Raw genomic sequence first — 22,868 nt, 5'->3', positions numbered from 1 at the left:
CATTACTCCTAGCCGGCCCTCTCCTTGGCGAGCTAGGGTCTGGAGTCCCGGACGTTTGGGACAAGCATTAATGGTGTGAGACGGAGCTGCACAATAAAGACAGAGAGACTCGGAGAGACGTCTTCGGCGCTCAGCAGGAGTTAAACGGGAACGGCCAATTTGCATGGGCTCATCTTTAGTTGGTGACAGTTGGCGAGGAGGAGGAGCAGAAGATTTTGGAGCAGATGATCTTCCACGCTCAGTTGCTCTCTCTCTGAAACGTAAGTCAACTTTTGTACAAAGTGAGATTAGCTCATCTAACCTGGAGGGTAAGTCTCTGGTAGCTAACTCGTCTTTAATACACTCAGATAAACCATGCCAGAATGCAGCATACAGGGCCTCGTCGTTCCATGCCAGTTCGGATGCCAGGATCTGGAACTGTATAAGATATTGTCCTACAGTACGTGATCCCTGGCGTAAACTGAGAATCTCAGACGAAGCTGAAGTTACCCGGCCTGGCTCGTCGAAGACGCGCCTGAATGTTGACACGAATGCAGTGTAAGAAGATAGCAGGGTGTCGGACCTCTCCCATAACGGTGATGCCCAATCAAGGGCTGAGCCACTGAGAAGAGAGATGATGTAGGCAATTTTTGTACGGTCACTGGGAAAATTGCCAGGTTGTAGCTCAAACTGAATCTCACACTGGTTGAGAAATCCCCTGCAGAATCTTGGAGAACCGTCAAATTTTGCTGGCGTTGGAAGATGAAGACGTGGAGCAGAAACGGGTAAGGTGGATGGGGTTATAGCTGGAGTCACTGTGGTTGACGCACCGGACGCGTCTGATCCACGGAGAGTTGTCTGAATCCCATCCAGCCGAGTAGAGAGATCCTGGAGACAGCGGATGATGTGGCCCTGTGCAGCCTCCTGATGTTCAAGTCGGGCTGCCAGTTCTTGCATCGGCCTGGCCGCTTGATCCTGGTCTCCGGCTGGATTCATTTGGTCAGTGCTTACTGTCACAACTGAGGGCCTGAGCTGACGGAAGGCAGCCTCAGTTGTAGGGGCTGAGATGTACCGGAACCTGGGAGGTTGTATCAGACCCCTGGACATGTAAGTAACATGAAGAGAAACCGCCCGAAGGCGTGACCACGACAACTTGAGTAAAAGTCAATGATATTTATTTATGACAAACTCCATGCATCACAGTAGCAGTAAAAAGAAACATAAAAATCAGCAGAGAAATAATAATACAGTTCCTGGGTACTACAGGGTGGCAGGGGCCACAGAGCTCTGGTGGTATGAGACAGTTCTTATTATCTGCAAGTTGGAAAGTCCTTACCAGGCTCAACTGTAGCAATGAGGAAAGCCCAGGGTCGTACCAGCTGGTGTTCCAGGGAAAGCTGGACTGCTGTAGATAAAATGCTGCTGTGGGTACTGGTTAGAACCAGACAGGTGTTGGCACGGAGTGGATACTGGCTGGAACCAGTTAAATAATAGATAAAGCTTGAGAGCGATGCAATATAGATGAAATGTAGAATTTGAGAGCGGAGAAATAATAATACCGGTGGAGAGTGGTAAACTGCAGAAAGGACACCGGCCCTTTAAGAGAAGCTGTACACTGCTGGAAGCTGAGCTGGAAGCAGGTGATGTTGTAGCTGGAAACAGGTGAGTCCAGAATGGATCGGAGAGTCAGGCTACACCGCAGATGGAATGCTGGTGCGGGTCTCTATAGCAGAAGTCTGGAGACAGGAGCTGGAACCTGGAAGACATTCACAGGAGAGAGACAAACTGGAACTAGGTTTGACAACCAAAGCACTGATGCCTTCCTTGCTCAGGCACAACCTATTTATACCTGCAGCAAGGAAGGCATTGGCTAGGCAATTATGCAAATTAATAATACAGACAGCAGATTGGTGAATATGATCAGATGACAGAATCCAAGATGGCTGCGCCCATGCAGACACCTGGAGGGAAGTTTGGTTTGTAATCCATGTGGTCTGGAAAACAGTAATGGCGGCGCCGGCCACCGGAGACAGGAGACGCCAGGCTGACAGGTGCACATCCAACCACGCGGACACAGCGGAGGCCGCGGCTGACGTAATCGCCACTCTGAATGCAGAAGCTCAGGAACGGCGGCGGAGGCCGCGGGAGACGCCATGCCAGATGTATAAGGCGTTACTGTGACAGCGTCCAGAGAGACAGGAGAGGATGCGGAAATATGCACATCAGGATAACAGATGGGATCCGGTCCTGGAGCGCTGAGCCAGCCTTAGGAGGCATCTGATGGGTAAGAAATGGCGTCCAGATACCCGGATCGTGACAGGTGCCTTTTGTTGTGTACGCTTTTGGTGCCAAAAAATTCACAGATTTTTTAAATAGCTTTTTTCCTGTTTGTTTTACGGGTTCTACCAGCATCTCTACAAACCATACAGAGCAGATGTCATCTAATCAGCACACAAGTAGGGTTTTTAGTGTATCCACCGACCAAGAAAAAGTTACGTAGGATACTTTCTGTCCGCCCTTTTGCTGATAGATTAAGTCTGCTGTGACTTGTTAGGCTGTGAGTATGTGGAAAACCGGACGATGTCCCTAATTGAGAATGCTGATTTTCATACAGGACTAAAAGCAACACTTTAAAAAGACATTTCATACACTTTAAATGTAGCAGCTGCGGCCGCTATACTTAATCCGCAACCTACGGACTTTTTACACCGTTAGCGTACAGAGTCCCGTACCGAGTACGGACTTTGCGTACAAACGCTGCGCTGGCTGTACAAAGTACACACAGCGCGTACACACCCAATGATACAACGTGAACCCTTAACAGCTTTGCAATGCGATAATAATACACTTTAAACCTTAGCAGGGAAAGGAAGACACAACACCAGATTGTAATTAAACTACTGGGTTCCGACACCACAGCGTATTATTACTGAAAGGGGGTTACAATAACAAAGCAATACAATACAAAAGAATAATGGCTACAGTCAATGATACATACTTGTTTGGATTTCACCACGCTACCCAGTCTGGTCCTCGGTCATCTAGATAGATAACTTTGTGAGTCTTGTGTGACCAGGCCTGCAGCAGGCATCTTTTATACAGTAGATCAAAACATGATACAATAGACACTGTGTGCTCTTCTTCCATTGGTTCGGGGTGGGACATATCCTGTGCACCGGAGATCATTGGTCAGCTCAAGAAGTGGGCGATGGCTAGGACTTGAGATGTGGTTTTCTGTTGTTTGCATCTGAGTTCCCGCCCCATGACCAGTTAAACCCATCACATTAATCATACATAAATCTGGTATTAATAACTTAATGTGGTAATATATAATAATATTCTTATTCCCATCAGATTAATGTTTACGTGACTCTGAACAATATGATCCCACACATGATATGATTATCTATTTCCGTCCTCAAGATATAAATATATCCTCATATATCCATATACTCATATATATATATATATATATATATATATATATATACGTATACATACACACATACTCCTGCTATTACAATTTGTTAGGAATTATATATATATATATATGTGTGTGTGTGTGTATATATATATATATATATACGCAAACACATACATCTCCAAGAGTTCAAACTATGAATGTCAATATCTCAGATTTCTAAATGTCTGGTTTGTATCTTGGTTAGCTATTTGCTAATTGAGTTTCTCGCAGCTTCGGTTCCTGGGTATTGTCTCTTCGTTTGTTTTTGTCTTCAGGTGAGACAATGACAATCCAGTACTTATTGTTTTAAATAGAAACTCGGCTATCCTAGTAAACAAAGGTGTTTGCCTTCTTCATAGAATTTCAAAGCCTAGTGCAAATAAGGCCATTGTATTTTAGTCTCTGGGAGTTTTAATTTATGTGTGACTGATCTTCATGCTATTTAGAAGAAATAGCAGACAGTGTGGGATTTATACAATATATAGATTAGATTTATTATATGTCTCTGTGGCTTTTCCATGAGAGTACAAATTCCACTGTAATTACTCATACCATGCTCTAATGCGCAGGACCACGGGAGCGACCATACGCAATTTGCGAACATGTGCAATCACAGCCAAACACGTACGCACACGGAGGCCATCTATGTGGTATTTGTACGCAATGTATGTGTTGTAATATTTTCTGACTTCGACAATACAGCGCTAATGATACCGCGATTTTACGCAAAAGCACGTAAAAAGGGTATCAAGTTGCACTATGTATCGCACCCACAAACATGCGGTCCAATCGCACAGTGTATAGGTACTTGCCGGAGCGTATCAACAAAACTATATGGGTCACAAAGTTCACAATTCCCTACCATGCTCCTGTGTAAGTCTCTTCACGACTTACATATTCCAAATCCTATACTACCGTGAGTCAGCCGCCTCACGCCGCCAAGCCTCCACTCACTTGGTGTACCGAACGATGGGATTCCGAATTCCGGGGTTCAACCCACTAACTCCTGCTTTCACTCACTCAAATACGCTCTGTTTTTCTGTACAGAAAATTGTTTTACTCCCTTTAGGTGAAAATCGGATAGTTATGTGCTATTGTATTAAATGTCTACTATCCCACCTTAATTGAACAAATATCGTGTGGTTTTATTATGCGCACACAACCCTACACAAGCTTGCGTAATAACGCAACTGTGCATACCCCTATGCCACGTGTGTGGCCTTGCGCCACGTGCACGGTTTTGTACGCTGTCCTCGCGTTCCGTACCACGTGTACCAATGTGCGTACGCAATAAAACAAATCACACAACTCTATAAATGTGAGCAATACTAACTATAATTGCTCACTTAACACAACTCCCAGTTGTTGTTTTTTAACAACCAGGCCAGAACTGCGTTTCATGTCTATAATTACTCCCTTCAATACATTTATTTAAAATGTATCTGTATGGCAAACAAATGTATCCGATTTCACACAGATCTATAATGACTGCAATAATCTATAATTTAAATGATATGATTCAGATTGGATAGCTATCTTGCAGAACATACACTGATATAAATATATACATAATTATAATAATATTATATATATGTACCATTCACTGGTCTCCTATGAGACACCTTACCTCTTATTGGCATATCAAAGCTATTTGCTTTTCCACTGCTAAAAAAAAAAGCAGTTACACAGGTTAATTTGCATTTCAATGTCTATCCTATAGCAAGCAGATTCTACAAGTCTTGGAAGAAAAAAGAGGGAAAAAAACCCCTTTCTTTCCGTTTTCTATCTGTGTGCAATTTTTTTACCCCAAGCCAAGCATTTATCTTACCATTTACTCTCACTAGGCCCAATTGAAACTATTTGTAATTGACTATGGCATGGGTTAAATAAATGCATTGGTAACTCATAAATGGTGCTTGATGTGACAAAGGAAACTGATTGTTCTGAGCACACTGAAAATCAGCTATTTAGAAAATGACCTTCCTAAAATGGCCACTGCTCCTCCCCCTTCCACATCCATGAGGTTTACACAAGATGGAGGACAGGCCATGTGGTTAGGCCAAAATGGAGGACAGACCATGCGGCTTCCTTTGTCACAAAGAAATCACAAATTATACAAGCACCAGAAGTTACTTTAGGCCTGAGTTTTAAAAAAAAACTATATCAAGGCTATGCAGCAACTTTTAAATGTACTTTTAAAACTACTTAACAGATAAACAATCCAATCTGAATCAAACACAATATGACTTATTTGAACTTTGTTTTGCAACAATAAAAATACATTTTAGCATTTTAAATATTATGAGAAACACATTGTCCCTTGAATTTTCATATCATCGGCTTACTGGTAACACAACAATACACGTGGATGTTAAACGTCAGCATCGAAATGCGTCCATCGTTAGCCGGTCGATCACAGCCTCGTTTGTAATGTACAGTGCACCATTAAGACACTGATATCGCAGACGAGCCCTCATCTGAGAATACCAAATTGCTTTCTAACAAATATTTAAAATGCCCGCTCTAATATATATTGTAGACGCCTGCACATCTTATTACCATTGTGCCATGAATGTGCGCTATACATCGCAAAACACTGCATCCCATAAGAGAAAACAATACACCCACACATTATCTGAGTTCCAAAGCTCATTGATGTATATATTTGTTATTAAAAGGATATGTATTCAATATATCACAATGTACAGTATACATATAGTTACATGGTTACAATTTATACAGTAAGCAGTTAATACATACATACAGTTACAGGACAGCAAATACATCACCATATCTTTCTCATATATAGTCTTCCCTCCATATCACTCTCTCTCTCTCTCTCTCTCTCTCTCTGTAAAATCATGTAGGCACTGGGCTGGCAGCACCTCCATCATCGTCTGGGACAAAACAGCAACTAACTCCTGTGTGTCTCTGTAATGTGTTATCTAGTTTGGGGGAGTGCACACATCTAGTCTAAGGGAGGGAACTTTCTCATTCATGATGAGTCACTGGTTTGTTCGTATGCTAACCAGGTTCAGCCTTGAAGGCATCCAAAGGGCTGGCCTGAGTTTCATGTCCACCACCTGTTTGGAATGTCTGTTGTTCTAATAAAAGTGATTTTAGCTTTCATACATTTAATTATAACTACTTGTTGCAATGTCCTACAACTTAATTGCATGTATCAAATGAATCTACACATTAATCTGGTTGCTTTAATACCAAATACAACAGGTCTATCTTGCTTCGTTCCAATAATACACATACATGACATTACTCCATTATATCATTTTAAATCCTTTTGATGTCTGGCGCTTGATATGTTATAATTATGTGCTGTATGAAATATGTGTCGAATCCATCTCTGTGGCATGTCCGTGTAAATGCGTGTGTTACCATATATTGCTGTGCTCGCTGCGCGTATTTGCAAGCATAGCGACTTATAATGTGTGTAGTCTGTATGTTCTCTCTATGTAATATTTTTGACTTCGACAACAACAAAAAGGTTGATATACCTTTTGGACAAAAGGTCGACATGGACAAAAGGTCGACAGGAACAAGGTCGGCATGGAAAAGGTCGACATGAGTTTTCTATGTTTTTTTGGTGTCGTTTTCTTCGTAGAGTGACCGGGAACCCCAATTAGTGCACCGCGTCCCCTCGCATGGCTCGCTTCACTCGCCATGCTTTGTGCATGGTGCCTTCGCTCCACTACCGCTTCGCTCGGCACAGATTACCGTTCCAATCGTAGTCCACGTGGATCGTTAAGTATGAAAAGGTTTCAAAAAAGAAAAAAATCCTGAAAAACTCATGTTGACCTTTTTCCATGTTGACCTTGTTCCGGTCGACCTTTTGTCCATGCCGGCCTTTTGTCCATGGCGACCTACGGTGTGTCGACCAATTGGCATCGACCTAAGGTGTGTCAACCTTTTTGTTGTCGACCTGGAGTCCGGATACCGACTTGGACTCCAAAAAGACCTTGGAGGTACTCCCTTTAAAGGGAGACATCTTGTTTGGGGAAGACCTAAATAAAATTGTGTCTGATTTAGCGGCTGCTAAAACTGCGTTTCTCCCAAATCCCACTTCCTCTGCACAGAGGGCAAAAGGTACCACTTTTCGTTCCTTTCGGCCTCATGGGAAAGCAAAAAGTCAGGCATACCAGAGACGGTCTCGTGATACCAAAATCACAAAGCCCAAAACAAAACAGTCCTGGGCGTCCCTTCAGCCTGCTTCTAAACAAGACAAGCCTGTCGCATGACGGGGTGGGCCTCCCCTTTAGGGATCCCAGGGTGGGAGGCCGACTTCTACAGTTCACCCAAGTCTGGTTAAAGACCACTTCAGACGCATGGGTGCGGGAAGTTGCCTCTCACGGGTACGCAGTCTCCTTCAAGAGACGTCCCCCTCGCCAGTTTTGTACCACGGTTATCCCTTCGGATCCATTAAAAGTACACGCTCTACGGCTGATTGTGAGTTCCCTCGTGGATACAGAAGTGGTGGTGCCGGTACCTCTGTTCCAGAGAAGCAAAGGATACTATTCAACCCTGTTTCTAGGTCAGAAACCCAATGGGTCTTTTTGGCCTATACTCAACCTCAAATCATTGAACAAGTTTGTGAGAGTATCCAAGTTTCATATGGAAACTTTGCGCTCAATTGTACTGCCCATGGAACCCGGAGACTATATGGTATCCCTGGTTACACAGGATGCATACCTGCATATACCTTTTGATATGTCACATGATCGCATCAGCAATATCTGCGGTTTGCTATTGGCAACATACACTATCAGTTTCAGGCTCTGCCATTTGGACTGACTACGGCCCCTCAGATCTTCACCATGGTTATGGCCATGATGGAGGCTCATCTCCGTCGCCAGGGAATCAGGATCCTGCCGTATCTGGACGAATTACTGATCCTCGCAAACTCCCACAATGTCCTTCTCAGCCATCTACAACTGACAGTAAGCTTTCAACAAGCCCACAGGTGGCTCATCAATTGGAAGAAGTCTTCGCTGGTCCCATCTCAGAGCATGGTGCACCTGGGAGCACTGCTGGACATGCACAGTCAACGACTGTTTCTGTCTCCACAGAAGATCCTGAAGCTTCAGGACAGGATAAGATGCTTCCTTTGTCAGCCCAGAGTGTCGATACACTCACCCAGTACTTGCATTGCTCTGATGGTGTCGGCATTCGACATGGTGGAGTAAGCTCAATTTCATTCCCGTCCTCTGCAGAGGTTAATCCTTTCCAAATGGGATGGCCTACCTCACCGGATCAGGTCTCACTCCTGCCCAGGGTCCTGCGGAATTTCAAGCAAGAAGGAGGAATACTACTTCTAGTCACTCCAGCGTGGCCCAGGCGGCATTGGTTCTCAGACCTGCAGGGTCTATCGATAAAGCGCCCTCTTCTACTTCCTCAGCTACCAGAACTCCTCGTACAGGGCCCTTGTCTCTACCCAGACCTGGCCAGGCTGGCTTTGACAACGTGGCTCTTGAAGCTTCCCTCCTAAGGGCAAAAGGATTTTCTGAGGCGGTCATCAAAACTATGTTGAAGGCCCGCAAACCGGCATCTACCCGGATCTATTAGAGAGTCTGGAATTCTTATTTCACCTGGTGTACTGATAAGATATATGATGTTCGCAGATTCAAGAGGTCCAGAATCCTGGCTTTACTGCAACAAGACCTGGACTTGGGCCTTTGTCTGGCCACCCTCAAGGTTCACATATCTGCCTTGTCGGTGTGGTTTCAGAGAAAAATTGCGTGTATACCTGACGTTCATACCTTTACTCAGGGTGTGTTGTGTATTCAACCTTCCTATGGGATTTGTCTGTTGTCCTGAATGCCCTGCAAGAGTCTCCATTTGAACCTCTTGAGTCAGTGGACCTTAAATGGCTTACAGCTAAGGCCCTGTTCTTACTGGCTGTTGCCTCTGCCAAAAGGGTGTCGGACCTAAATGCTTTGTCCTGTCGTCCGCCCTTTTCTGATATTTAATTGTGACCGCGCAGTTCTTAGAACTCGCCCTGGTCATTTATCTAAGGTGGTGTCATCTTTTCACCTTAATCAAGAGACTGTGGTTCCGGCCTTCATCTCCTCTGACTTGTCCCCCAAAGAACGGTCTTTGGATGTGGTACGGTCTCTCCGCATATATGTGTAGAGATCTGCCTCTATTAGAAAGTCAGATACCCCTTTTGTACTGTTTGGTTTCCACAAACGTGGCTGGCCTGTGAATCAGCATCCCTTGGCCAGATGGATTAGAATGGTGATTGCACAGGCTTATGCACAGGCTGGACTTCCAGCTCCTGCTGCTATTAAAGCCCATTCTACTCAGTCTGTTGGACCCTCTTGGGCGGGCCGCCATGGCGCATCCGCAGAACAATTGTGCAAGGCGGCTACGTGGTCCTCAGTGAAAACGTTCATTAGGTTCTATGCCTTCCGCCTCCCAGGATGTTTCCTTTGGATGCCGGGTTCTCATACTCGCTAAGTCATGTCCCCTCCCTTGAGGAACTCCTTTAGGACATCTCCGATATATTCCCTGTGGAACACAGTGTACCCCACTGCAGAAAAGGAGATTTATGGTAGAACATTGTTAAATCTCTTTCTGCAAGGTACACTGGGTTCCACAGGGCGCCTACCCTAGCGCACCTAGCTTCTGTGGGTTTGTATGGCATTAGCCGCTGGTCCCTTCTCTTGTCGTGAGAATGTGGTTCTATGTGACTAACATCTGCCTTCTCTTTTACCTGCTCCTGCATTGGACTGGTTAACGAAACTGAGCTCACAGTGCCTGTAGGCGAGGTTATAGAGGAGGCCCTAATGCATCCTGGGACAGCTAAAGCTTTAACCTGTTGGTGCCTGGATCAAGATCCATCTGTACACCCCAATATATTCCCTGTGGAACCCAGTGTACCTCGCAGAAAGGGATTTAACAATGGTAAGTTTACCATAAATCTCCTTTTCCTTTCTAAAACATGGGGCTGTGCGGTATGCCAGCAAAACTCGGATGTTATTTTTAAAGGAGTAATCACTTGCAAGGCAAAACCATGCCTTGTAAGTAATTGCCCCTTTAAAAAAACATCCGAGTTCGACCGGCATCCTTCATGGCCGCTGAACTCAGGTATTTCAGAGTTGATCATAGATGTGCTAAATTTAACACACCTACGATCATTTACTCTGACATGCAGGGGGAGCCCAGCACAGGGCTAGTCCGCCCCGCATGTCAGGCCCTGCCCCCCTTGCACAGGTACAAAAGCATTGCACTCCGGCGATGCTTTTGTACCTGCTCAGTTCCTGCTCGCTGGCATAGAGCTACCTACCACGTCCTGTGTCGCAGCGGCTGTGTGACCCCATTCCCCCCCCCAACAGTCCGGACATGCCTTCGTTATCTGGACCGCGCCTTGCCAACGGCGTTCTAACTCTGTTGGCACACCCCCTACCACCCTGCAACCGCTTCTGTCTGTCGGTCACGCAGAGGCGATCGCAGCCAGTGAGATGCTGATAGCATCTCACTGGGCTCCTGGGGTGTGCACGCGCAGTGCGGCCACTGTGCGAGTGCACTCCACAAAGTAATTCAGACTGCAATTGCTGTCGCTGCAGTGATCCAGTCTGAATTACCCCCTCAGGCCCATTGTGTCTTGCTTTGCCTAAGTGCTGTGAGTCCTTTGATGTGTGTCTTTTGTGAGATTTTTTTGCCTAGTTTCATTTAAAACTGAACACAATTATGATAATTATGTCAGGTTCCTTTGAATCTCAAAAAATAAAGTGTTTTTTTATCACCCTTGTTTTATTACTGTGGAGTCCAAACAATTAAATCTTACTTTAACCTTTATATTTTCATTTTAAGAATGGAAATACCATTTGTTTTCCACATGGTGCAGTCCGGACTGGTTCATGGTCTTGCAATTTGGTTTGATGTGGCATTTGTTGGATCCCTGTAAGTAAATTTCCTTAAGATCTGTGGCAACTAAAAGTCTTAATCTTATAGGCTGCTCACTATTCACTTAAAGAAATGTAATATTCATGCATAACTGTACTTCTCCTAGTGTCACAGTCTGGCTTTCCACTGCTCCTACAGAGCCTCTGACACACTGGTATCAGGTACGCTGCCTCCTCCAGACTCCCCTTTTCGCCAAAGAAGGTGAAACTCTCTCAGGAAAAGTGCTTCTTCAGGCCAATAACCGGTAAGTGGGGTATTTTATACATTCATTAATCACACACATTTTATTAAACTGTTTTTCTCTGACGTCCTAGTGGATGCTGGGAACTCCGAAAGGACCATGGGGAAAAGCGGGCTCCGAAGGAGGCTGGGCACTCTAGAAAGATTTATGACTACCTGGTGTGCACTGGCTCCTCCCACTATGACCCTCCTCCAAGCCTCAGTTAGATCTTGTGCCCGGCCGAGGTTGGATGCACACTAGGGGCTCTCCTGAGCCCTTAGAAAGAAAGTATAGATTTAGGTTTTTTATTTTCAGTGAGACCTGCTGGCAACAGGCTCACTGCAGCGAGGGACTAAGGGGAGAAGAAGCGAACTCGCCTGCTTGCAGCCGGATTGGGCTTCTTAGGCTACTGGACACCATTAGCTCCAGAGGGATCGACCGCAGGCCCAGTCCTTGGTGTTCGGTCCCGGAGCCGCGCCGCCGTCCCCCTTACAGAGCCAGAAGCAAGAAGAGGTCCGGAAAAGCGGCGGCAGAAGACATCAGTCTTCACCAAGGTAGCGCACAGCACTGCAGCTATGCGCCATTGCTCCTCATACACACTTCACACTCCGGTCACTGAGGGTGCAGGGCGCTTGGGGGGGGCGCCCTGAGCAGCAATAAAAACACCTTGGCTGGCAAAAATACCACAATATATAGCCCCAGAGGCTATATATGTGGTAAATACCCCTGCCAGAATCCAGAAAAAAGCGGGAGAATAGGCCGCGGAAAAGGGGCGGAGCTATCTCCCTCAGACACACTGGCGCCATTTTCTCTTCACAGTGCAGCTGGAAGAAAGCTCCCCAGGCTCTCCCCTGTAGTTTCAGGCTCAAAGGGTTAAAAAGAGAGGGGGGGGCACTAAATTTAGGCGCAATATTGTATATGCAAGCAGCTATGGGGGAAAATTCACTCAGTTATAGTGTTAATCCCCACATTATATAGCGCTCTGGTGTGTGCTGCATACTCTCTCTCTGTCTCCCCAAAGGGCTTTATGGGGTCCTGTCCTCAGTCAGAGCATTCCCTGTGTGTGTGCGGTGTGTCGGTACGGCTGTGTCGACATGTTTGAGGAGGAGGCTTATATAGTGACGGAGCAGATGCCGATAAATGTGATGTCGCCCCCTGTGGGGCCGACACCAGAGTGGATGGTTAGGTGAAAGGTATTAACCGACAGTGTCAACTCCTTACATAAAAGGGTGGATGACGTAACAGCTGTGGGACAGCCGGCTTCTCAGGGGCTCAAAAACGCCCGCTCATTCAGATGGCAGACACAGATGTCGACACGGAGTCTGCCTCCAGTGTCGACAAGGTTGAGACATATACACAATCCACTAGGAACATCCGTGACTTGATCCCGGCAATAAAAAATGTGTTACACATTTCTGACATTAACCTCTAAAAATGGGTTTTTATGTTTGGGGAGAAAAAACAGGCAGTGTTTTGTTCCCCCATCAGTTGAATGAATGAAGTGTGTGAAAAGCGTGGGTTCCCCCTGATAAGAAACTGGTAATTTCTAAAAAGTTACTGATGGCGTACCTTTTCCCGCCAGAGGATAAGTTACGCTGGGAGATCTCCCCTAGGGTGGATAAGGCGCTCACACGGTTGTCAAAATAGGTGGCACTGCCGTTTTAGGAACGGCCACTTTGAAGGTACCTGTTGATAAAAAGCAGGAGGCTATCCTGAAGTCTGTATTTACACACTCAGGTACTAGACTGAAACCTGCAGAGCGTGCTGCTGCAGCGTGGTCGGTGACCCTGTCAAACATACTAGTTTGCTAACATGACAACATATTAAAGACGTCGTCTTATGTATGAGGGATGCACAGAGGGATATTTTGCCGGATGGCATCCAATATGAATGTAATGTCCATTCTGTCAGGAGGGTATTAGAGACCTGTCACTGGACAGGTGATGCTGACTTTAAAAGGCGCATAGAGATTCTGCCTTATAAGGGTGAGGAATTACTTGGGGATGATCTCTGGGACCTCGTATCCGCAGCAACAGCTGGGAAGAAATATTTTTACCTCAGTTTTCCTCACAGACTATGAAAGCACTGTATTATCAGGTACAGTCCTTTCGGCTTCAGAAAAGCAAGCGGGTCAAAGCCGCTTCCTTTCTGTACAGAGACAAGGGAAGAGGGAAAAAGCTGCACCAGTCAGCCTGTTCCCAGAATCATAATTCTTCTCTCGCTTCCTCTGAGTCCACAGCATGACGCGGGGGTTCCACAGGTATAGCCAGGTACGGTGGGGGGCCGTCTCAAAAAATTTCAGCGATCAGTGGGCTCGCTCACAGGATCCCTGTTTCATTCAAGTAGTATTTCAGGGGTACAAGCTAGAATTCGAGATGTCTTCCCCCCGCCGTTTCCTCAAATATGCTTTGCCGACAACTCCCTCAGGCAGGGAGGCTGTGCTAGAGGCAATTAATAAGCGGTATTCCCAGCAGGTAATACTTAAGGTGCCCCTACTTCAACAAGGACGGGATTACTATTCCACACGGTTTGGGGTACCGAAACCGCATGGTTCGGTGAGACCCTTTTTTATATTTAAAATCCTTGAACACATACATAAAAAAATTCAAGTTCAAGATGGAATTGCTCAGGGCGGTTATTGCAAGCCTGGACGAGGGGGATTACATGGTATCCCGGGACATCAAGGATGCTTACCTGCATGTCCCCATTTACTATCCTCGCCAGGAGTACCTCAGATTTGTGGTACAGGATTACCATTACCAAGTCCAGACTCTGCCGTTTGGACTGTACATGGCACCGAGGGTGTTACCAAGGTAATGGCCGGAATGATGATACTCCTTCGAAAAAGGGGAGTTTTTAATTATCCCGTACTTGGACAATCTCCTTATAAGGGCGAGGTCCAAGGAGCAGTTGCTAGTCGGGGAAGCACTATTTTGGAAAGTGCTACAACAGCACGGTTGGATTCTAAACAGTCCAAAGTCACAGCTGGTTCCTACGACACGTCTACTGTTCCTGCGGATGGTTCTGGACACAGACCAGAAATAAGTGTTTCTCCCGGAGGAGAAAGCCAAGGAGCTGTCATCTCTAGTCAGAGACCTCCTGAAGACAAAACAGTTATCGGTGCATCATTGCACGCGAGTCCTGGGAAAAATGATAGCTTCCTACGAAGCAATCCCATTCGGCAGGTTCCATGCAAGAACTTTTCAGGGGGACCTGTTCGACAAGTGGTCCGGGTCGCATCTTCAGATACATCGGCTGATAACCCTGTCTCCAAGGACCAGGGTATCTCTACTGTAGTGGCTGCAGAGTGCCCATCTTCAAGAGGGCCTCAGGTTCGACATACAGGACTAGGTCCTAGTGACCATGGATGCCAGCCTTTGAGGCTGGGGGGCAGTCACACAGGGAAGAAACTTCCAGGGACATTGGTCAAGTCAGGTAACTTCCCTACATAAATATTCTGGAACTGAGGGCCATTTACAATGCCCTGAGTCAGGCAAGGCCTCTGCTTTAAAACCAGCCGGTCCTGATCCAATCAGACAACATCACGGCAGTCGCCCATGTAAACCAACAGGGCGGCACAAGAAGCAGGATGGCGATGGCAGAAGCCACAAGGATTCTCCGATGGGCGGAAATTCATGTGTTAGCACTGTCAGCAGTGTTCATTCCCGGAGTGGACAACTGGGAAGCAGACACGACTTCCACCCGAGAGAGTGGGGACTTCATCCAGAAGTCTTCCAAAGGATTGTACACCATTGGGAAAGGCCACAGGTGGACATGAAGGCGTCCCGCCTCAACAAAAAGCTATAAAAAATATTGCGCCAGGTCAAGGGACCTTCAGGCGATAGCTGTGGACGCTCTGGTAACACCGTGGGTGTACCAGTCGGTTTATGTGTTCCCCCCTCTGCCTCTCATACCAAAGGTACTGAGAATAATAAGAAGGCGAGGAGTAAGAACGATACTCGTGGTTCCGGATTGGCCAAGAAGAGCCTGGTACCCAGAACTTCAAGAAATTATATCAGAGGACCCATGGCCTCTGCCGCTCAGACAGGACCTGCTGCAGCAGGGGCCCTGTCTGTTCCAAGACTTACCGCGGCTACGTTTTGATGGCATGGCGGTTGAACGCCGGATCCTAAAGGAAAAGGGCATTCCGGAGGAAGTCATTCCTACGCTGATTCAAGCCAGAAAAGATGTAACTGCAAAACATTATCACCGCATATGGCGGAAATATGTTGCTTGGTGTGAGGCCAAAAAAGGCCCCAACAGAGGAATTTCAACTAGGTCGATTTCTGCATTTCCTACAAGCAGGAGTGTCTATGGGCCTAAAATTAGGCTCCATTAAGATACAGATCTCGGCTCTGTCGATTTTCTTCCAGAAAGAATTAGCTTCAGTACCTGAAGTTCAGACATTGTAAAAGGAGTGCTGCATATTCAGCCCCCGGTTGTGCCTCCAGTGGCACCTTGGGATCTCAACGTGGTGTTGAGTTTCTTAAAATCACATTGGTTTGAACCACTAAAAACCGTGGATCTAAAATATCTCACGTTGAAAGTGGTCATGTTATTGGCCTTGGTTTCGGCCAGGCGTGTATCAGAATTGGCGGCTTTGTCATATAAAAGTCCTTATCTGATTTTCCATATGGATAGGGCAGAATTGAGGACTCGTCCCCAGTTTCTCCCTAAGGTGGTATCAGCTTTTCACTTGAACCAACCTATTGTGGTGCCTGCGGCTACTAGGGACTTGGAGGATTCCAAGTTACTGGACGTAGTCAGGGCCTTGAAAAGTTATGTTTCCAGGACGGCTAGAGTCAGGAAAATTGACTCGCTATTTATCCTGTATGCACCCAACAGACTGGGTGCTTCTGCTTCTAAGCAGACTATCGCTCGCTGGATCTGTGACACGATTCAGCAGGCGCATTCTGCGGCTGGACTGCCGCATCCTAAATCAGTGAAAGCCCATTCCACAGGGAAGGTGGGCTCATCTTGGGCGGCTGCCCGAGGGGTCTCGGCTTTACAACTTTGCCGAGCTGTTACTTGGTCAGGGGCAAACACGTTTGCAAAATTCTACAAATTTGATACCCTGGCTGAGGAGGACCTTGAGTTCTCTCATTCGGTGCTGCAGAGCCATCCGCACTCTCCCGCCCGTTTGGGAGCTTTGGTATAATCCCCATGGTCCTTTCGGAGTTCCCAGCATCCACTAGGACGTCAGAGAAAATAAGATTTTACTCACCGGTAAATCTATTTCTCGTAGTCCGTAGTGGATGCTGGGCGCCCATCCCAAGTGTGGATTGTCTGCAATACTTGTAAATAGTTATTGCTAACTAAAGGGTTATTGTTGAGCCATCTGTTGAGAGGCTCAGTTGTTTTCATACTGTCAAACTGGATATAGTATCACGAGTTGTACGGTGTGATTGGTGTGGCTGGTATGAGTCTTACCCGGGATTCAAAATCCTTCCTTATTATGTCAGCTCGTCCGGGCACAGTGTCCTAACTGAGGCTTGGAGGAGGGTCATAGTGGGAGGAGCCAGTGCACACCAGGTAGTCATAAATCTTTCTAGAGTGCCCAGCCTCCTTCGGAGCCCGCTATTCCCCATGGTCCTTTCGGAGTTCCCAGCATCCACTACGGACTACGAGAAATAGATTTACCGGTGAGTAAAATCTTATTTTATTAAACGTTGTATTATTTCATCAAACTACTCATATAATATAGTCTACAAGAACAGTGGTTCTCAACCTCGGTCCTCAAGTACCCCCAACAGTTCATGTTTTCCAGGTCACCTAGCAGTTGAACAGGTGTATTCATTACTCACTGACACGTTTTAAAAGACTCACAGGTGGAGCTAATTATTTCACTTGCAATCCTGTGAGGAGAACTGGAAAACATGAACTGTTAGGGGTACTTGGGGACCGAGGTTGAGAACCACTGTACTAGAAGAACCAAACTCAGCTACTCCTTGGCAACTAACAAGCTAAAACACATGTATCTGATTTTGCTTACTGTTCAATCAGGAATTTAAAACATTTAGGGATTTGCAATCAAGAAGCAAAAGTGTCTTGGGGGTAAATTTACTAAGGTGGGAGTTTTTTTTAGAACTGGTGATGTTGCCCATAGCAACCAATCACATTCTATTTATTATCTTCTAGAAGAAGCTAGATAAATGTTGAATAGAATCTGATTGGTTGCTATGAGCAACATCAACAGTTCTAAAAAACTCCCACTTAGTAAATTTACCCCAAAGTGCACTGTTGCACACAATGTAAAATTAAATCCATACCCTTAACAAGAAACATTTCCTCAAAAAAGGCAGCAGTTTCTGAGGCTGATGATGAGTTGATTTTGCACCAGTGAGCAAAATCACGAAGCAAGATCGTTCCGTGCATGACTACAAAAGAACACTCACATACAGTATATGTTTAGTCGCATTGTTTGTGGGTGCCCGATTGCAGGCTGATGATGATGGCTATCACCAATACTATCTAAAAGCCTGAGTGGCTGATTGTGAATTTCTCTCTGCAGATTAGGTGCTTTCTATGTTGCTCATGCATAGTGTTTATATGCCCATTTTGGAAATTTTCTTTGTTTTGCACGTGTTGTACCTGCTGTATGAGATGAGTATCTTTAAAGTTGTATTGAAAAATAAAAACAAATATGTATTTGGCAATCAAAATAAATTGGCTAAAACCATGGGAGTAAGGGTGTGTACACACGGTGAGATCCTTGCTATGGCCGATTTTCACTTGCGATTTCCCTTGAACTCCCCGGAGCCCAGCACCACCGATTTTGACTAACTTTTCTTGAGATATGGACTATGGGGGTCATTCCGAGTTGTTCGCTCGTTGCCGATTTTTGCAACGGAGCGATTAAGGCTAAAATGCGCATGTGCATGGTACGCAGTGCGCATGCGCTAAGTATTTTAACACAAAACTTAGTAGATTTACTCACGTCCGAGCGAAGAATCTTCATCGTTGTAGTGATCGGAGTGTGATTGACAGGAAGTGGGTGTTTCTGGGCGGAAACTGCCCGTTTTCTGGGAGTGTGCGGAAAAACGCAGGCGTGCCAGGTAAAAACGCGGGAGTGGCTGGAGAAACGGGGGTGTGGCTGGCCGAACGCAGGTCGTGTTTGTGACGTCAAGTATTGACTTGCCTGCACAGTCTATCTTTTCTTGCGATGCCGACCTGGCGGGACCGCGCATCGGGATCGAATCGGGATCGCAAGGTGACTTTAACCTTGCGATCTGCACTAACTTTTCTTGAGATTTTGACTATATAATCAAAATCGAAAGAAAATATCTCACTGTGTGTACACACCTTTAGTCTATGTGACATATGCCTGACATACAGGGTCGTAATTAGGGGTGTATAAGCAGTGCAGTCGCACAGAGCGCAGGGCTCTTGGGGCAACACCAACACTGCCCCATGGTCCTTGCTTCTGGTTAGCAGGGTACCTGGAACAGCACCTTGCAGTCAGGATCAATGCTGAGGTCATGGGTTCAAATCCCACCACGACCCTAACTACGTGGAGTTTGTATATGTGGGTTTCATTAGGATACTCCAGTTTCCATCCACAGTCCAAAAATATACTGGTTAATTGGCGTATTTGTAAGTATGTGTATGTACATGCCCGTAACATGATTATCTGTCATACAACTTTATATACTTTATATACTTTTTTCACTAATGCCTGTAACGATAGATACAAAGATTATTAAACGTAAGGTTTTTCTGATTTTTGACAATGTAAATACATCTGTGAATCCCAGCATTACTCCGCGAGTATGCAGGACTCTGTGGACAGACAGGGGTAGTGCCGATTAGAGAGGTGGGGCTGCAGCGCAGTCCAAAATTCAAATAGGGGAGCCACACCAACTGCCACCCCAAGCACTGCCAAGTACCACCGGCCGGGACTGACAGTTGGTGTGGCTCCCCTCAGAGGCGTCACCGGGTGTGGTGACACCCGGTGCAAACTTTTTATATCACAGCACCCCACGGCAAAAGGGGTGTGGCCTCGCAGGATACACTCCGGAGATGCCGGGCTGTACTGGGCTGCCCCCGGAGACTGTCTCACAGCGCTGTCAGCTCCTCTTCTATGACAGGAGCCAGGTGCTGTAGGAGACTTTCACACTCCAGCATCTGGTTCCTGTTTTCCTGTTACTGCGGAGGAGCCCACAGTTTGGTGTCACCCCTTCCAGGCATCACACCCGGGTGCGGGCCGCACCAGCCTTGTGATGCCACTGGCTCCCCTATTTGAATTTTGTCAGCCCCACCTCTGGAGCTGCCACTGGTCAGGGGGTTTCTATGTACTCAGTCAGATCTGAAAGATTGCATGTGCTAGCTATTCTCGATGACATGTTACGTACTTATACTGTATAAAGTATGCTGTTCTTCAAATGGAAACTGCTGTTTATCACAGAGGAGGATACATTGAAAAGTTGTATCACCACATCGCCACCTGGTTACACAATTTATATTGCTTTTGTAGCTTATTTGCATTACTTACACAAGTTTCTCTGGCTAAACTCAAATTAGTATAACATAATAGCAGTGTTGCTAATTACCCAGGTCTGCCACCATACACACACTTCATACCTGTCAGCAGCAGTGACCTCTCTGCCCAGCAGCGGTCCTCTCTGCCTGCATGATGTATGGGGGGAAGGGGTGGTGATCGCACTGATGCCCCCACACGATCGGCCGCACAGTGCCCCCCTATGCAGAGCACAGCACATACTGTTGTTTCATTTGTATTTATTTTTTACACAGTATGGGGGTTGGCAATGCCTCTATTATTAGATCACAACCCCCTACAATAGCGGATAATGTCAGTTGTGTTCTAGTTTGTATGTGAAATGGGTTCTGGTAGAGGAGCTATACTAGTATGCCCCAGAGAGCTCAAACAAAGAATGTGCACCATGGATACCATGGCTGTGTGAGATCAGATGAATGGATTCATAATGTTCAAATACTACAGTATGTGTTTTTGATTCCTAACTTTTTCATCCATAGCATGAGATGAGGCATTTGAATTGTGGTAACTAGCGTGTAATGATGCATACATGTTAATAGATGTACGTGTTATTTTTTCATCTTGATTCAGACAGAGTTATGACATACAGATTATGGCATCAGTAGACCAAAGCGGCTTTAAGTCTGGCAACATTTTGGATTTGAGGAATTCTTTTTTTAGGTAAGATCATTAATACTTTTCAAACAAAGGGGCCCATTTATCAATGAGTTTTATCTGTTTACAACTTGTTGTATATGATAAATGGTGCTCCAGCCAATCAACTCCTGTCATGTGTTTGAAAAAATGACAGCTGGGAGCTCATTGGCTGGAGCACCATTTATCATTCGCAGTGAGTTTTAAACAGATAAAAGTGCTTTAGGAGTTCCATATAAAACTGTCAATTACTATATTTATTTTGCAAAATAGACTTTCTGTACCTCGTGGACTTACTGTTGTTTTCCTTTTTCAATCTACAAATGTATTGACTGTATATATATATATACATACATACACACCTTCTGTCCACACCGGCACTCAGCTGAATCACAGAATGTGCCTGGGTGCCATCCAAACAGGCCCTGCACGGGTCTAGACAGTCTCAATATAGCAATAGGCGGCACTCACAGGACTAACAACTTTAGAACACCAGAAGAGACAAAGAAACTACTCCGTAGAGATCTCTTTGTCTCTTCTGGTGTTCTAAAGTTGTTAGTCCTGTGAGTGCCGCCTATTGCTATATTGAGACTATATATATATATATATATATATATATAATTTATGTAATTACACATATAGTATAAAAGGAAATATAGGCTGATATACCTCTTTTTCCTACATGGTGGCACTTATTAATATAACTAATAGCTTTCTCATTGATGTCTATCTGAGGTAAACAGACGGAAAACACACTTTGACTGAATGCTAAACAAGCCTAGTTTAGTATGCATTCCTATTGCCACGTTAAAACTATTGTACAAAGCCACCAGTATTCATTGCTATTGTCACTTTAAAACTGTCATTCACCTCCGCAGATTATTGCCAACTTTTACAGAACACAGTAAAGTAACTATACCACAGAGTTTTAAATCGTAGTAGTTATTTTTATGATGTATGTTAAAATAATTATATAACTTGTGTCCTAAACGTTATTACAGTACAAGCCATTACCCATATAGCATATAGCATTTGCTACCAGAAATGTGCATATACAGTATATGTGTATATATTTTAATAACCAATAAATATGAACATTTCTATACTATCACACTAGTAAAAACCTTTTAATACTATGTAATAATTAATAATGCTATTGCTAATTGTCTTCTAACAAACATGCTGTGCCTTTCCCAAATTATATATAAACTAGTGCTCCAAAAAAAAAGTATTATTAAGGATAAAAACAAATTTTTCTGCCTAAACTGAGGATTTATTAATGTGTATTGTACTAAAAAAAAAAAGTACAAGTTGTTTCTTAAATATGTGCTTAGTGCTTAACATTATATGAAGGAGACTTCTGGCTGCGGAATATTTTTGCTAAGTGCTGGAACATAAAGCTGATATTACAGCTGTGTGGATAACATTACCCTCCTGCATTCCTCTATTTCTTTCTTTATAGATATGCATGAATTGTGTGGACCGAGTTTACCATAATTGGAATGGAGGATGCGATATGTCCCAGAAAAGTGCTGTAGTTGACAGATCATGCAGATCCATGTGCAAATACAATTGTATAAAATTGTCTTAACATGCAAATACTATATTTCCATCTGCATTTTTAAAACGGTGATAAATATTTTATGCAAGAAAATATGTATCTGTTGGGTTTTTTTTCTTGCACATACATATGAAAATAAATTACACCTTTACCCAAGACAAACAACTATCCAATAATATAACATTTTGACAAACACAATCTTTGAATGTATGCAGTAGACACCATTGTCCATTTATGTATAACTGGAAGTTTTATGTAAAATGATTGGCAATCAGTACATACTGGCAGCAGTCATTACTTTTTTGGTGCATTTAAGGCCCGTATACACTAGGCGATTCGCTCCAGGAGCGATATCGCCTAGTGTATCCCCTCCTGGGCCGGACCGCCGACAGTGTGCACATAGGCAAACGCAAGGAGGGTTGCCCGGAAACCCATCCTCTTGGCAAGTCTCTCAAATTATAACAACAATAGCAATGGTATATAATACTATTACTAGAGCTGCTGCCATACCTTGCAAATTATGGGACAGAGTAGAGCTGGTGCATATGTCCAGTGGTAGCAGCTTCTTCTACCAAGT

General features: G+C 44.9%; 1 protein-coding gene across 2 annotated transcripts in view; it reads left to right on the top strand.

Annotated features, from left to right (window-relative positions):
• LOC134896907 (histone-arginine methyltransferase CARM1-like) overlaps positions 1-22,384 on the top strand; it is a 279,833-nt gene extending 257,449 nt beyond the window's left edge. For both annotated transcript variants that reach the window (XM_063913959.1, XM_063913958.1), the window contains 4 exons: positions 11,270-11,359; positions 11,469-11,606; positions 20,668-20,757; positions 22,193-22,384. In XM_063913959.1, the coding sequence (XP_063770029.1) occupies positions 11,270-11,359; positions 11,469-11,606; positions 20,668-20,757; positions 22,193-22,202 (328 nt within the window). In that variant the 3' untranslated portion in view covers positions 22,203-22,384. The remainder of the gene's footprint in view (positions 1-11,269; positions 11,360-11,468; positions 11,607-20,667; positions 20,758-22,192) is intronic.
• The last annotated feature ends 484 nt before the right edge of the window (positions 22,385-22,868 follow it).

The sequence above is a fragment of the Pseudophryne corroboree genome, chromosome 1, assembly GCF_028390025.1.
Source record: "Pseudophryne corroboree isolate aPseCor3 chromosome 1, aPseCor3.hap2, whole genome shotgun sequence".
In the NCBI taxonomy this organism is placed as follows: Eukaryota; Metazoa; Chordata; class Amphibia; order Anura; family Myobatrachidae; genus Pseudophryne; species Pseudophryne corroboree.
The sequence above is the reverse complement of the archived record's forward strand: the minus strand, read 5'-3'. Positions and strand labels throughout refer to the sequence as shown.